General features: G+C 32.3%; 3 protein-coding genes and 1 non-coding gene across 4 annotated transcripts; 2 read left to right on the top strand and 2 right to left on the bottom strand.

Annotated features, from left to right (window-relative positions):
- Positions 1-35: 35 nt before the first annotated feature.
- On the top strand, positions 36-2,908 carry LOC107962620 (protein BUNDLE SHEATH DEFECTIVE 2, chloroplastic). Its single transcript, XM_016899075.2, has 5 exons — positions 36-177; positions 267-364; positions 928-991; positions 1,803-1,899; positions 2,570-2,908. The coding sequence occupies exons 1-5, from the start codon at positions 120-122 to the stop codon at positions 2,646-2,648; spliced, it is 396 nt and encodes a 131-aa protein (XP_016754564.1). The 5' UTR covers positions 36-119; the 3' UTR covers positions 2,649-2,908.
- A 383-nt stretch (positions 2,909-3,291) lies between these two features.
- Positions 3,292-3,364, bottom strand: TRNAR-CCU (transfer RNA arginine (anticodon CCU)). Its single transcript has one exon. It is a non-coding gene; the product is annotated as a tRNA-Arg (tRNA).
- Positions 3,365-6,677: 3,313 nt separating this feature from the next.
- LOC107962617 (heme oxygenase 1, chloroplastic) lies at positions 6,678-10,312 on the bottom strand. The gene is made up of 4 exons (XM_016899071.2): positions 8,586-10,312; positions 7,476-7,699; positions 7,124-7,231; positions 6,678-6,996 (listed from the first exon to the last, which is right to left on the bottom strand). Exons 1-4 carry the CDS (start codon positions 9,016-9,018, stop codon positions 6,904-6,906), a joined length of 858 nt encoding a protein of 285 aa, XP_016754560.1. The 5' UTR covers positions 9,019-10,312; the 3' UTR covers positions 6,678-6,903.
- A 1,272-nt stretch (positions 10,313-11,584) lies between these two features.
- On the top strand, positions 11,585-14,245 carry LOC107962615 (L10-interacting MYB domain-containing protein-like). Its single transcript, XM_041115111.1, has 3 exons — positions 11,585-11,745; positions 13,111-13,449; positions 13,539-14,245. The coding sequence occupies exons 2-3, from the start codon at positions 13,111-13,113 to the stop codon at positions 13,797-13,799; spliced, it is 600 nt and encodes a 199-aa protein (XP_040971045.1). The 5' UTR covers positions 11,585-11,745; the 3' UTR covers positions 13,800-14,245.
- Positions 14,246-14,624: the final 379 nt, after the last annotated feature.

Raw genomic sequence — 14,624 nt, 5'->3', positions numbered from 1 at the left:
TCTTTGCTTCCATTTAGCCTTATCTAATAGAACAATTGAAATATCCACCCGTTCAAAGGATTTTAACACGAAGGGGCTTCACAAAAGTGAAAATAAACTAATCGAAAACTCTTTTTGTAATGGCAAACTCTCTATCTTTCACTTCTGTTTGTTCCTTCAACACTTGCAATAAGCCGGGTACTCTAATGTGGATGTTTTAGTGATATTGGTTTAATCTTAGGTGACCAATTTTTTTCGGTTAATCTCCTTTTTTTCATTGGTTTTAGGGATAATTATTGATAATTCTTTTCCGAGGAAGGTTCTTGTGGTAAATGAAGTGTTTAAGAGCTCCAGGAGTGCCAGAATGTGTTCTTTAGAGGCTAAGGTAAGAGGTTTTTTTTTTTTTTTGGTTTTTACTTTACTTTCCATTTGATAAGCTGTCCTAGTTTTGCATTTATTTTTAGTGAAGTTGTGGAATTCTTGCAGTGGGTTCAATCCCTTCGTAAATTTGCAAGGTGGGAGCTGTGAAGGGATGGTTCAGATGCTAATGGCTTTTTAAGTTGGATTTTGGATAGGATTTAATATTTATCTTCTGGGGGAAAACATGGTAAAAGTACGGAAATTGCAGTCTAGACTGAAAACAGGAATTCTTGGTTTTTGTTATCTAAGATGAATGATTTCTGGAAATGGCTAAGGATTTTGGGTATAATAGAGAAGAATGATAACATAGAGAACAAGGAAAAATAATGCAACATTCAACTTTATGGTACCTGGTCTAGATTGTGAATACATATCATTATTACCCTATTCAGCTATGGGATTATGAATATGGAATTCATTCACCTATTAAGCTGGATATTCAGTATGGTTAGGATCTCTGTTCTTAATTTCTTCTTATCCTTCTGCAATTTTCTGCTTTTTAAGTTCACATAGATTTTTGTTTAACAGGCTGCTGAAAAGAATCAAAGTACTAAACCAACTAGCATCGTTTGTGCTGATTGCGAAGGAAATGGTAATGAAAATTTTGGGTAATTACTTTTTTTGTCTGGGCTTTTTTTTTTTTTCCTGAAATTAGGTCTCTTGTTTCATATAACTATAGATTTTGTTGATTATCATTGTTCTCTTGATATCTACTGATACCGACTGAACTGTTAGAATTTAAGGCTGTGCTGTTAATATTGTGTATGGCAATATGGCATCTTAAACATCAATCTAGAAGGATGGTTTGAACTCCCAATTATAAGAGTGTTTAGTAATGATTCTAATTTCTTTATATAATATATATATATGAAGAGTAAGCAGATCTAAGCATCCAGCACGTCTTTTTATATGTAGCCTATGGTGCTTGTATTCATTCGATGCCGTGTAAGGATCTTAGATTGGTTAAACATAGATATACTTAGGTGTTGCATTGTTCATAATGATTGATTACATGGGGCTGCAGAGCTGTATGGTTTCCTTTTGATGGAAGGGACAGAATGAACAACAATTTCATTTCTTCTCAAGTGTGGAAGAAGCGTTTCTCTCTCAATTCACTCTTCCACTTGACCCAACTTAAAAAAAAAATTTATTCCTACTGATTAACTTATATTCTTCCACATTATGAGCCAATGTTTATCAGTTGTGAATACTTTGTCTTCTCTAACTTCTTTTAACTTTTTGGATAATTATTCCAGACAACTTCCTTTATTAACGAATGTTCAAGTCAACATTTAGGCTCTTAAAGTTTTTCAATGTTCAACTCAAGAGTTCATTGTTTGAGTTCTATTATTCTAAAACGACCAACAGACAAATAATAACTAGTTTCTATATCCAACTACCAGGTGCAAAACAATGTTCTCAATGCAAAGGAACTGGGGTTAATTCAGTTGATCACTTCAATGGACAATTTAAAGCTGGTGGGCTGTGTTGGCTTTGCAGGTACCATTTTCTTTTCCCTTAACTACCCTGATAATGATAATGAGCAGTAATATCATCTGTGTCATTTCCGGATATGATCACATTCAAAGTTTGTTATTTATTCCGTTGTCTGCATTCATCAAGGATTGGAAATTCAATTTCCTTTTTGAATTGGCATTGAGAACAAGATAGAATACTGATGTTGAATTTCTGTTCTAAAAGAAAATAGAATTTTTATATCTATGAACAATTCAACTGAGCACAATTCATAGTACTCTTATCTGAAATTTGTGTTTAGCGCAGACCAGATTCTTGAAATGTCTTTTTTCTTTCACTGGTAGATTCTTTAGATCTCTAAGAGAATGACTTTAGTACTTTACCTTTTCTATTGGCAAAACAAAGTAATTGATAATTGATACCTAGTATTAGGACTTATGGGCTGTTGAATCTGTCATTTCCAGTTGTAGAAACTGGCACATTCTTGGTTCCAAAGAAAGTACTAAAGTCATTCAAGGATATAGGCAATGGTGATGCACTCATGCTTTAATCTTCCTGCAACCATGGATTAGCATCAAAATTCTTGGAAGTGATTTTATTTCAGTGAATCAGTAGCATTCTAATCCCATGGATGAAAAATGTAGAAGTATTAGCAATTGGCATTTGATAGAATTAATGTGTGTTTTTGTTGCAGGGGGAAAAGGGAGATTTTATGTGGGAATTGTAATGGAGCTGGCTTTACTGGTGGATTTATGAGCACCTTGGATGACTGATATATAAGCTACAATTTTGTCTCACCAAAGGAGATTTACCATAACAAGCTTTTGTAATCTCGTCCTGTTTCTTGGATTAACAGTACATTTGCTTCACTCATGTTGTGTTTTTGGCATGCACAAGTTTGTTATATACTTAGCCAAAAAAAGGGGGAGAACCTTTTTTTTGTACTTTACAGGCCAAGCTCATAGCAATTTCTTTTGTTTAAAGTCACTAAATCAGTAAAATAAGTAAATAAAGGATATGGAATTCAAGTGTCTTTAGTCTGGGGATAATCCCTTTTTCTATCCCAAGACCATCATCATAATATTAAAGTTCAAATTCATTGAAGATGCTCATGCATGCATGTGTGGTGAAGTATTCCAAAGTGATAATCTCTGAAATCGATACTGAATTTGTGGTGGTGAAATGGGTGAGGTGGCATCCACATGTAATACTCTGATTTGTGAGGCTTCAAACTCAGCTTCAACTACTCTCATAGAAACAGGGACCAAGTTTTGCTTTTTCACACTGATGGAGGCAGCCAGCGGCTGTATCCACATAAAATTGGCAGCACAAAATGGGACACGAGGACCCATGATGGATTGGAAATGCCGAATGCACCCAAAAAAAATCTACCCAAAAGGCAATAACAAAAAAAGCCGCGCCAGATAGGGGTCGAACCTATGACCTTCTGCTTAGGAAACAGACGCTCTATCCACTGAGCTACGGGCGCGCTTGGGTGTTAATTAATTTTTAAGTATAATATTGATAAAAGTATAGTTCTCGCCTAGTCAACAAGGCCAATAAAAAATTGTGAAACCGAAAATCGATCTAAACTATGATATTTAAACAATTTTTTAAATACAAGTTAAAAATTCACAATTACCCAAACCAATTTGAATTTTATTTAATTTATAATTGTTTTCTATATTTTCTTACGTATTCTATATGAAAACCCCATTAATATAGGCTTAACTCATCTCGACCTAATCTTACTTGTATTCTATATGAAAAGCCCATTGATATAGGCTTAACTCATCTCGACTTAATCTATGGAGACACAACCTTCATACCATTTTGCCTTAGCTAACAAGCTTAACAAAGCAAGAATGGTTCATCAAAAGAAGAAAGGAAGCCCCAAAATTTATTCCTTATCATGATATATTTGTGACGAAAAAAAATAGTATCTCTGAGAGATTGGTAAACCTCGAACTTCTCATTTCATGAAAGAAACTCCCCTATGCCAAGAGTCATTGAAGGCCAAAATAATTAGATTCCTAAAGCTAGACATAGAAGGATCCTCTAATCTCTTCATACAATTCAAGAAATACACCACCATGAAACACCAAGATGTCCTTGATAGTTGCCTTGGGGCGATGTTGTAAACCTCCAGAATCCTTATGAACTAAGGATAAAAGGGCAAATGAAAGCATGCCTTAAATAGATCTAGGAGAAAGAAAAAGTCTCTTCCATCGTCACTTTACTTATACGATGGACACTCGATGGACATGCAAACTCATACTTATAATGGGACAGTGAAAAACATCGTAGTCGCAACATAAACACAATCGCATTCGTCATTATTGTACTTTATAATTCCTCACCTTCCACCATAACATCCTTAATTAACGAATTGTCTTCCATATAGGGAAGAAGGAATGGACACAGAAAATTAGCACAAAAAAATAACCACAAAAATGTAAAAGAAGTAAATAAAAATGAAAAAAATTAATATGTCTACTTCAAGATCAATTCTTTATTTATAGGGAAATAAGAGGAAAATGAATCAATCAGCCCAAAAGTAACGAAAGTAAAAGAAAAAATACCTTGCCCAAACACCAATTGTAGATTACCATTCGTCTAAATGAGATCAATAAGATCAAGATAACAAGTGTGACAATTAGAGAAGTAATAATGATGGTTCCAAACAACGGTCATTTCAAACGAGCATTTCCATTGACAACACAAATGTTTCAAGTTAAGTCGCTTTATAATCTACCTTTTGGTTGTGGGAAGATAATTGTTATACCCTCATATTTTATATGAGAGGCCCACTAACAAAAAGGCTCAAATCCATCTGACCTAACCTATGGGGACATAACTCTCATATCTCTTAGTCGATATAACCTTCATATTATTATGTCTTTAGAGTCCAAGATCAATGAGCTTCGCCCATGGAACCTAAACTTGGCAAACCTTGCCCTTGGTAAACTTGGCAAACCTTGCCCTTGGAAACTTTCTTTGCTCTTAGAGCCTAAACTTGGCAAACTTCACCCTTTCCTTTGAACTCGAACATCATATCCTCACCCAAATGTCACATCTTCGAGACCTACATGATCTAAAAGAAATATATTGGGACTACCCCCAAAGACATCCTTCATATCCATCAATCCTCTCTTTTAGTCTCTTCAAGTCAAGTCTGAATGCACCTTAGGTTGATACTCGCCACTTTACCACAAAACTTACACTCAACAGATAAACCTCACAGCCAATCTTCATTTTCTTATAAATACCTTCCCAACAATAGGGGAATAGGGGAGGGAAGATAACACGTTTAACTTTACTTAACAAAAATCCTCTTTCATCTTCTCCTTATCTCTCTAAGAATAAAAACTATCACACCTCTAACGTTGTGAACCTTCATCACAAACCACCTTCTATATTTGTATTATAACATGATTAATGTAATTTTTAAAAAATAGGGATGATATAGTTTTTGGCCACTGAACTTGACAATTAAGTCCACTTTGGTACTTAAACTTGGCAACTAGATTCATTTTGGTCTCTGAACTTGAAAAATATAAAAGTTTGATAATGTGAAACTCTGAGATTGTGCCACATGATCACTTGAAAATAAGAAACATTTTTTCAAATGATGACGTGATACAATCTTCGAGTGTCACATATAGTGTTCTAATAGACGGATCGATAATTGAATCGGTTAGTCCATTGGTTCTCAATTTAATTGGTTCAACTACAAGATCGACAATAATTAGATAAATAATTAAAATTAAAAAAATAAAAAATTTATTAAACCAGTTCAACAAGTTCAACTGCTGATTTTTGTCCCAATTTTCGATTTTTATCAGTTTTGAGCAATTTCCTATTCAATCGATTCAACCCCTTTAATTGGACCAGTATACTGGTCGATTCTTGATTCAATCAATTCGATAAATCAATCTAGCCATGTTCCAAGAACACTAGTCACAACATTAAATCTTGACGATATCTAAGTTTAGGGACCAAAATGGATCTAGTTGTCAAGTTCAAGTATCAAAGTGAACCAAAAAAGTATATGTACCAAAGTGGACTTAGTTGCCAAGTTCAAGGGCCAAAATTTATATTATCCCTAAAAAAATACTAAATAAGAACTGTTGATTATTTTTTATTTACTTGAAAAATAAATTTTCTAAAAATATCTATGAAAGACTTAAAAATTTAACCAAATAATATTTTAAAGTCATAACACAAATTCATTTTATCAAAATAAGTCCAAAAACCTAAAACTCAAAATTAAGATTAAAAAATTGAGAACTGAACCAAACTAAATTAAATTAAAATATGCCATAAAGCCATGTACTTGTAAATTTGAAATCCAGTCCTTATACTTTTATTTGTAAAAATTTAGTTTTTCTACTTTTTCAAATTTCAAAACTTAATCCCAACTTTTAATACTACTAAAATTATTATGTTAAATTCAAATTCATTAAAAAGTAATATTTTTTTAGTTACATGGTTATCAAGCAATTAATTTTTTTAATTTCAAAATCTCACACTAACAAACTTAAATAATAATAATAATGTTGACAATTAAATTTGAATTTTAAAATTTGAAAAGAATAAGTTCCTAAAAGTAAAAATAAAAGAGCTAAATTCTAAATTTGTAAAACTAATTATCGCATATTTCAATCAACTAAATTAAAAATCCAAAAATGAAGAACCCTATGACCGAACTTGCTCCTACCGAACGATTATCATGATTGTTTGCATTGTGAGGGGTGCATAAATAAAGTGAAAGAAAAAAAATTATGAGATAATACTATGAATATTTGAAGTTTATCCATATTGTACCCAAATCAATATTCATCAAAATAATACAAATGAAACTTTACAAGTAGCTTAATGGTATTAAAAAAGGAAAAAAAAAAATTCCAGAAATATGTTTACAAGTTCAGTCCACATTGTTGATTATGAGTTGGAATCCCATATGAAAACACAAGAAGTGAAGATTCGAAAACAGAAAAAGCAGAAGAAGAAAGCAGCATTGGCATACTATGACAATATCAGTCGAAGGATATCCCCAGAATATTTGAATGATTTCTCAGTTTCTTCCAAGCAATGGTTCTTCTCTTCTCTAGTCCAGCTCTTTAATAAAAAAAATAACATAGGTGTTAGTAAAACATATTTCACTGCTATTAACTTATACATCAAGGACGTAGTCGAGAAAGAAACAGAATGGAAATGGGAGTTTACAAGATACAATGAAAATTACCTCAGCAACTTTATTCAGCTTGTCCCTCACATTTTGTAACAGTTGGGAAAGGTCACCATCCCATTTGTAAAACTCTAACTCCTCCTTGTCAAGTATCTTCTCAGCTACCTGTTACACCCAGTGGGGGTAAAGGAGCTTGAGTGCTTGAGGACATTTCATATAAATCGAGGGAAGTGCATGCATTTAACATGTTATAAGAAGAAACTGCTGAACTGACACAAATGTTAAAATGAAAGAAATGGGGAAGCGAAGAAAGATGGAGCAAAACAGCACATGATTACTTCTATGCAGTGTAGATCAGGATCGAGTAATTTACTTTCCGGTACACACTTAAAGCTAATATCTTGCTTACCTTCTTCCCAATCATCCGGCCGCCAGCTGAGTGGGCAAAATAAATGTTGTAGAAATGGCATATGAATGCTTGTGGATCCTTCTCAGATAATTCTTTGAGATACTCAGCATACGTAACACCAGGAGAAGATGGTTCTGGAATAGTGTAGCCTTGCTCTTTGAACCACTGTAAATCCTTTGCCAATTTTTCAGACCTTTCCAGTCCAGTGTCTCTAAATTCAGCATCTGAAGCAGACCACATCGGGCTTATCACTTTATTTTTCTAGCATTATCATAAAGCCATAAAATACCACACACAAGAAACACATACAAACCCATACATGACATGACCAAACTATGAACCAGGGTGGTGCATTACAGACCATCTGAAAGTTTGGATGTAACACAAAGTTAGCACCAATCATGCATTTAAAGGCATTCATTTCAAGAATTAAAGCTACAGTTCCATCATCTAAGTTAATGGTAAAGTGCTTTGGTGTTTCTGTGATAGGCTATCGAATCTACCTTCATCAGACCTCATTAGACCAGACAACAGAAGCAGGAAAACTAAAAAAGAAAGAACTCTTGGCACTCAAAAGCACTACAGTTACCCTGACATAGCAATAGCATACAATCTGCTTTCTTAATTTATCATCCCCATATGGAGGAGGAGATAACTGATTCCATTTAAAAAGAAAAAACACATTTAATGAATTCTTATAGATTTTTCATGGAATTGAGTCTAATTACTTCAAGTCCCTGGTGTTGTGAACAACATCTAAGGAGCATCGCGTGAAAAACTTCAAGCTACCTTCTTTTTCTTATTTTCCCTCATTAAACTCCTCTTTTCATACATGATCCGATTCTAAAGTCAATCACAATACTGCAACAATATAGCATTAGTAAAACGCCATGACATTGAATCCATCTTCATATAAAAAGATCATGTCATTCAGCCCATGTCAAATCATATAATCAACTCTTCACCTAAACAAAACTAAGTACAATAAGTATAAAAACAGTTCAACATGCACAACTATGATCTAATGAAATAAAAAAACCAAAAACAAACATATGTAGGAGCCAGAATTCAGAGAAAAAAATTCAATAAAAATAGAAAAAGGGTACCCACAGCTAGGGAAAGGAGCCTTATCAATAATTCCTTCAAGCGTATCGTAAACCAACTTGCTATCCACGAGGAACTTCAAGTACCCATCAACGCTGGGCTCCCATCTCTGAACAGGCCGCTCTTCAGGTTGTTTCACTTCCTTCTCTCCTTCCTTGGCTTGCTCCTTAGTATGCAATTTCATAGCCACGAACCTCATCTCTTCCACAAACCCTTTAGCTTCCCCAGGGTACCTCTTCCTGGGCTTCTCCGCCGTCGTGGCTGATACAACGACGTTCCTAGTAACCATCCTGGGAAGTTTAAGGGACAGAGTTTTGGAATATGGGAAATCCTTGAGGATGAAACTGGAAAAGAAACTGGGAGGAGGAGGGGGTCTAACGTTGGGCATTTTAAGAAGGGAGTGGGAGTGGGAGTGGGAAAAAGGGGTCAGAGACGCCATTGAAACGCAGATTCCTTGCTATGTTTTTATATGGGATTGTTTAGGTGGTGGTGGTGGTTGTTGTGAAGAAGAAGAAGTAAAAAAGGAGAACCAAGTTCTCAATATATTAGAAGGCTTGAATTAGCGGTTCCAGTACTCTTGTCTTGGAACTAAACAAACAGTGTTCATAAAAAAAAATTGTTTTAGAGAGTAAAAAAAACGCAGGGGTTGCTTAAAATAATGGGCAAAGATATGGGTTGCTTCTCGATTGTGCCTATCCGGGAGAAATGAAAATCTGCCATATTCATGGACCTTGCTTTATTGTTTTATCTAAATAAAAAATATATCTTACCTTACAAGTATTTCGAGCAAACACCAGATGTGGAAGTAGGGGTCAATATTGAATTCAATTGACTCCGAGTGAAAATATTTCACAGTTAATCAATTTGGTAGTAACAATCTTTCATGATGTGGCATGCAGTCCAATCAGGTGATGACATGTATTCCTTGTTGACTTTTGACCAAAATGCTAAGGGACATTTGAGCAATAATTCCATTTTATTTTTCTCCCAATCAACCACCAAAGTAGCAGATTTGGTTGAAGTTTCCATTGAGACCATTATAGCTTTTGGATAACAAAAACCTTGAAAGATGTAGTTGAAAGATTGCTGAGCTATACCATGGATGCACCTGTGAAGACCGATTCAAGGAGAAGAAAGGATTTGTCACCGTTGATAAAGGAAGACAACAATATCCTTCGGCTAACTGCAATCCCTGTTGTATTCATGAAAATGGTCCGATAATATTTAAGAAAATGTAAAACAAAATGTTTAGAAAACCCATCTTCTTCAGTACCCTTTAACCCTCCCCATCAAAGCTTCCACACCACCTCCCTCCCTGAGCCCCCACTACCACCATCTTCTGCACCTCAATCTACATCATCGATAACCCAACCCCACCATCAATAATCTATACCCATAACCAATAAAACCCCACCGAACTAGGAAACCATAGCCCAAAAATAGCAAAGAGAGAGAGAGAGAGAGAGAGAGAGAGAGAGAGAGAGAGAGAGAGAGAGAAGAAGAAGCCAAATCTGAGTTTTGAGATGAAATTATTTTGGCATGGATGATGGCTATCTTTTGAGATGATGATGGTGAGTTAAGAGAGACATGAAGCTGATCTGGTAATGGTGATGAAAATCGAATAAGATGAAAATTTGAGAATAGGATTTTTTACATGACAATTTGAGAGAAGAAAACAGCTATTTTTCCAGAATTTTTTTTTTGCATTTAATGTATTATTTATGTTTTTTTACTTCATAACTATAAAAAAGAAATGAGAAATTTGTTTTGAAGCCCCTCTGTTTGACCGATTGACTTTTTTCTCACCAGAATGCCACGTGGCACTCTTTCACTGGGACACACGTCATCCTATGTCTGAAATTAACATTGTTAGAGGAAAGTACCGCAATGATAGAAGGAATAAAAACTGAGATATCATACTGGATAAATTGAAATTAAAAGTACCACATTGAAAGATTTGTTAAAGTAAATGGGTAAATTTTGTCATTATCTCAATTTAAAAAATTAAACTAATCATATTAAAGTGCTTTTTTTTAACAATACAATTAAATTTCAAGTTAACCAACATAGATACTATATATATTTTTTGAATATAAATATCATATGTATTTAAAAATTCTTTTAGAATAAAATAAAAGAAAAAAATAAATGCCATCTCTATTTGAAAATTCTTTTAGAATAAAATAAAACAAAATTAGTATGATGAACTTGACTTGATAATTTATTTGTATAACACCTCAAATTTATCATTTTAATATTTTTGGAAAAATTATAATTTAGCATTTTTATATATTTTTAATATTTCATAATAAATTTTATTTTTAATTTATATTTATTTTTATAAAATTTTGGAAAATATTTTTATAAATATTTTATTTTTTGAAAATTATTTTGAATTTTATTGAAAAGGATTAATTTATAAATTTTTAAAACTATCAAGGACATAAAGGGTATTATATCAATTTATTATTTGAATTATTCGAATTATTTGAATAATTTAAATTATAAAATTCAAATCGATTCAGAACTCAAAAAATTGAGTTTTGCTCGCACCTACCAATAAGTAGATAATGAACTATTTATCATTTAAATATAAAAAATAAGTCTATTCTATTCTATTCTATTCTATTCTTTCATTTAATATGATATAATCTTTTAAACACTTTACTTTTATAATTTAAAATGTTATTTTATCAAATAATTTAATTATATTTTATATTTATTTTTAAATAATATATCAAATATATTTTATAAATTAAATTTAACACTTATTTTTCTAACATTTAATTTTGAGTTTATGAACAACACCTGATGGCTAAATCGATTATTTATCTTCTATACCTATATAAAATATAAAGTTGTGTTTGGTATTGACTTTTAAATGAGCTTTTAGGGAAAAACGTGTTTTTACATAAAAAGCAATAAAGAAGGGAGGTAAAAAGTAGAATCTTTTCCAACTTAAAAAAAATCCTTTTTCTCAGATGAAAAAGTAGAAATTTGGTGCTTTTTTCAGCCAAAAGTACTTTTGAGGCTAATATTACTTTTTTAACATTATTTGTTCTCTTCCTTTTTTTCCCATTTTTTCAGACGTTAGAACCCATTTTTTCCCCTTTTTTTTCTTTTGTCTGAACTTTACTTTTCCTTTGGTTCTTCTTCTTCTCCACAGGTGAGTCTCTCTATTCTTCTTCTTCTCTTTAAATGTTTATTATGCAGTAAAAAAAACATTAATGGCCTTTGTCTCTATATTTATAAGAGACCGTCATAGGCTTCATAATTCATTCCCCTCCCATCTCCTGTCTCTGTTTTGCTCCCATTTCTTTCTTCAGTTATCTTTTCTCTTCAAAGATTTCAACTCTTTTCTTATGTAAATATCTCTGCTGGCTTTCCCTTGCTTTCTCCCCTCTAAAATACTCTGTTTTTGCTTTGTTTATGAGTTTAATATTATTTGGTTTCTCAATGCTTCTTTTCATTATTTATGAGTGAACTTTTTCTGGATTCTCTACCCCTATGTTTAGAGGTTGAGGATTTTGTTTTTATGGTGCTTTACTACTATTAGTGAACAAAATTTTGGGTTCATAAAGATTTGCTTGTCAAGATTTTCTTTTTTAAAATTTGGTGGATTTAAGTTATTTGTTTCTTTGATTTTTGTTCTGAACTAGGATAGTTTTGCTTGAATTATATGGATGATAATGTAAATTTTTTTCAGCTAATTTGGACTTACTAGATAAAGTAATATATATAGACAGATAGATAGACGAAAGTTTGAATTTTTATATTTATTTTGTACTATATAAGTTGTGTAAATTTTCTTTCCTTTACTTCTGGGTTTGTTTGATTTATACTCTTTTAAGATTGTTGTAGATTTCTCAACTTGTTATTTTCATTTTGATCTTTGTTTTGTGATTTTTTTTTCATTTCCAAATGGTCATTTCATGATGTTATGCAGTATTAATTTGGTGTTTTATTCCTTCAAAAGTATTGCATAAATTGTAAATTAATAGATGATTTCAATTGACCATATGTAGTTTTAGCTTGTATATGTTTTAGCATTAAACAGCCTCTCTATGTTTTATTAGTATGCTTTTTTTGCCATTGAAGTTGCATGGTTTAATGATTTATGATTTGGTCTGTAATATCCATATAACTTTCTAGATGTGGTAAATTAAGAGTAAATACCAAGTTATATGGAGAATATTTTTATCTTTAGTTGTGAGAAAAAGTTGATGCAACCATATACCTAGTGAACATGATGTTAAAAATTATCAGCCTTATAGCATAGTGTGCACTATACAATCTTAATAACTCAATCGGTTTCATTCAATATTGACTTTTTAATTGTGTTTGATGCTATTATTAGTTGTGTTATCTTTCTTGGTTATTATTCCGGTCTTGAAAAGTTGAATTTGATTGAGAAAAAAATCTTAGGATCCTATCTTGATTTTGATACACATGTAAAAAAATATACTTATATGACATTTGATTTTCTTGATTGTTTTACTGGCTGAAATGAATCTGTTCGTATACACAATAGATGAGTACTTCAGTGGTTGAAGTTAGTGGTGAAAAAGTCAAAGCAATATCGGATAAGAGATTGACAGAAATATTTTGTGATATTTGTATTAAAGAGATATTGAAAGGCAATAGGCCTGGTACTCATTTCACAAAAGATGGATGGTTGAAAATAATGACCAACTTTGAGAAAGAAACGGGCAAGGCTTTTTCACAAAGACAACTTAAAAATAGGTGGAATGCCCTAAAAAAAGAATGGAAAGCTTGGAAGAAACTTAAAGGCAAAGATACTGGTCTAGGGTGGAATCCTATAAAAAGAACCGTTGATGCATCAGATGATTGGTGGGAAAGTAGGCTAAAGGTACATTAATAGTTCTGAATATTTTTGTTTTCTTCTTATTTATGAGGTTATTGATAATTAATGTTTTTAAACTATCATTTTATATATAGGTTGTGCTGGAAGCTCAAAAATTTAGAACATTGGGCATTGATCCTAAATTCGAAAGGAAGTTGAACCAAATGTTCATGGGGATAGTTGCAACAGGTGATAAAGCATGGGCACCTTCTTCTGGTACACTCCGTAGTGATTTTTTTGAGGATGTTAACAATGAAATACTTGAAGAGAATGAAGAAGAAAATGTGAGAAATGATGTTCACATTTTAAATGATGTTCACATTTCAAATGGTGTTCAAATTGATGGAAACGGTTAAAAAAGAAAAAACCCTGAGATATCAAGTTCACATTTTAAAACTGGAAGAAAGAAATCCTCAAAGCAAATTGGAGGGGCTGCAAGATTATCCAGTCAAATAGAAAAATATGCAATGCAACTGACAATATGAGTCAAGCCACATCTAGTTTGACTCTTGTTATGGATCCATATGGTATTCCACAAGCAGTCAAAGTGCTTGACAGCATGTCAGAAGAAGTTCCAGAAGCTAGTCCGCTATACTTTTTCTCACTTAAATTATTGCTCAATAAGGACAAGTGAATTATGTTTTTATCAATTAATCCCAAGATTAGAGCTTTGTGGCTTAAGACGGAAATGGAGGATAGTTGAAAATTTTCTGATCTTCTAGGGTTCAGAGATATCTATTATGTTACTAAACAACAATGCTAAACTAGTTTTATCAATAGTTATTTATGTTTGGTTTTTGGATATTAATTTTATGTTCTACTTATTTATGTGTAATCTAGTTTTATCAATGGTTGTTTATGTTTGGTTTTTGGATATTGAATTTATGTTTGACTTATTTATGTGAAATCTTGTTTTGTTAATAGTTGTTTATGTTTGGTCTTTGGATATTGAATTTATGGTCTACTTATTTATGCTTAAGACTAGTTTTATCAATAATTGATTATGTTTGATTTTTGGATATTAAATTTATGTTCAACTTATTTATACTAAATTATTTTTACCAATAGTTGTTTATATATGATTTTGGATATAAAATTTATTCACAGGTGATGAGTATAGTTGAGAATTCCAACGGTGATGAAAGTGATGATGAAAGGGAAAAGAAAGAGAATTTTACAAC

This window comes from Gossypium hirsutum, chromosome A06 (genome assembly GCF_007990345.1).
Source record: "Gossypium hirsutum isolate 1008001.06 chromosome A06, Gossypium_hirsutum_v2.1, whole genome shotgun sequence".
Classification (NCBI taxonomy): domain Eukaryota; kingdom Viridiplantae; phylum Streptophyta; class Magnoliopsida; order Malvales; family Malvaceae; genus Gossypium; species Gossypium hirsutum.
This window is presented reverse-complemented; position numbering and strand designations above follow the sequence as displayed.

Bases quoted from the DNA above. Each gene is read 5' to 3' on its own strand.
- LOC107962620 (XM_016899075.2), top strand. From the start codon at position 120: ATGGCAAACTCTCTATCTTTCACTTCTGTTTGTTCCTTCAACACTTGC. The intron at 992-1,802 runs GTAATGAAAATT...TCCAACTACCAG, and splicing joins TGCTGATTGCGAAGGAAATG to GTGCAAAACAATGTTCTCAA. The intron at 1,900-2,569 runs GTACCATTTTCT...TTTTTGTTGCAG, and splicing joins GGGCTGTGTTGGCTTTGCAG to GGGGAAAAGGGAGATTTTAT.
- LOC107962617 (XM_016899071.2), bottom strand. From the start codon at position 9,018: ATGGCGTCTCTGACCCCTTTTTCCCACTCCCACTCCCACTCCCTTCTT. The intron at 7,700-8,585 runs GTGGGTACCCTT...GGTCTGCTTCAG, and splicing joins TAAGGCTCCTTTCCCTAGCT to ATGCTGAATTTAGAGACACT. The intron at 6,997-7,123 runs GTAATTTTCATT...TTTTTATTAAAG, and splicing joins AGCTGAATAAAGTTGCTGAG to AGCTGGACTAGAGAAGAGAA.
- LOC107962615 (XM_041115111.1), top strand. From the start codon at position 13,111: ATGAGTACTTCAGTGGTTGAAGTTAGTGGTGAAAAAGTCAAAGCAATA. The intron at 13,450-13,538 runs GTACATTAATAG...TTTTATATATAG, and splicing joins GGTGGGAAAGTAGGCTAAAG to GTTGTGCTGGAAGCTCAAAA.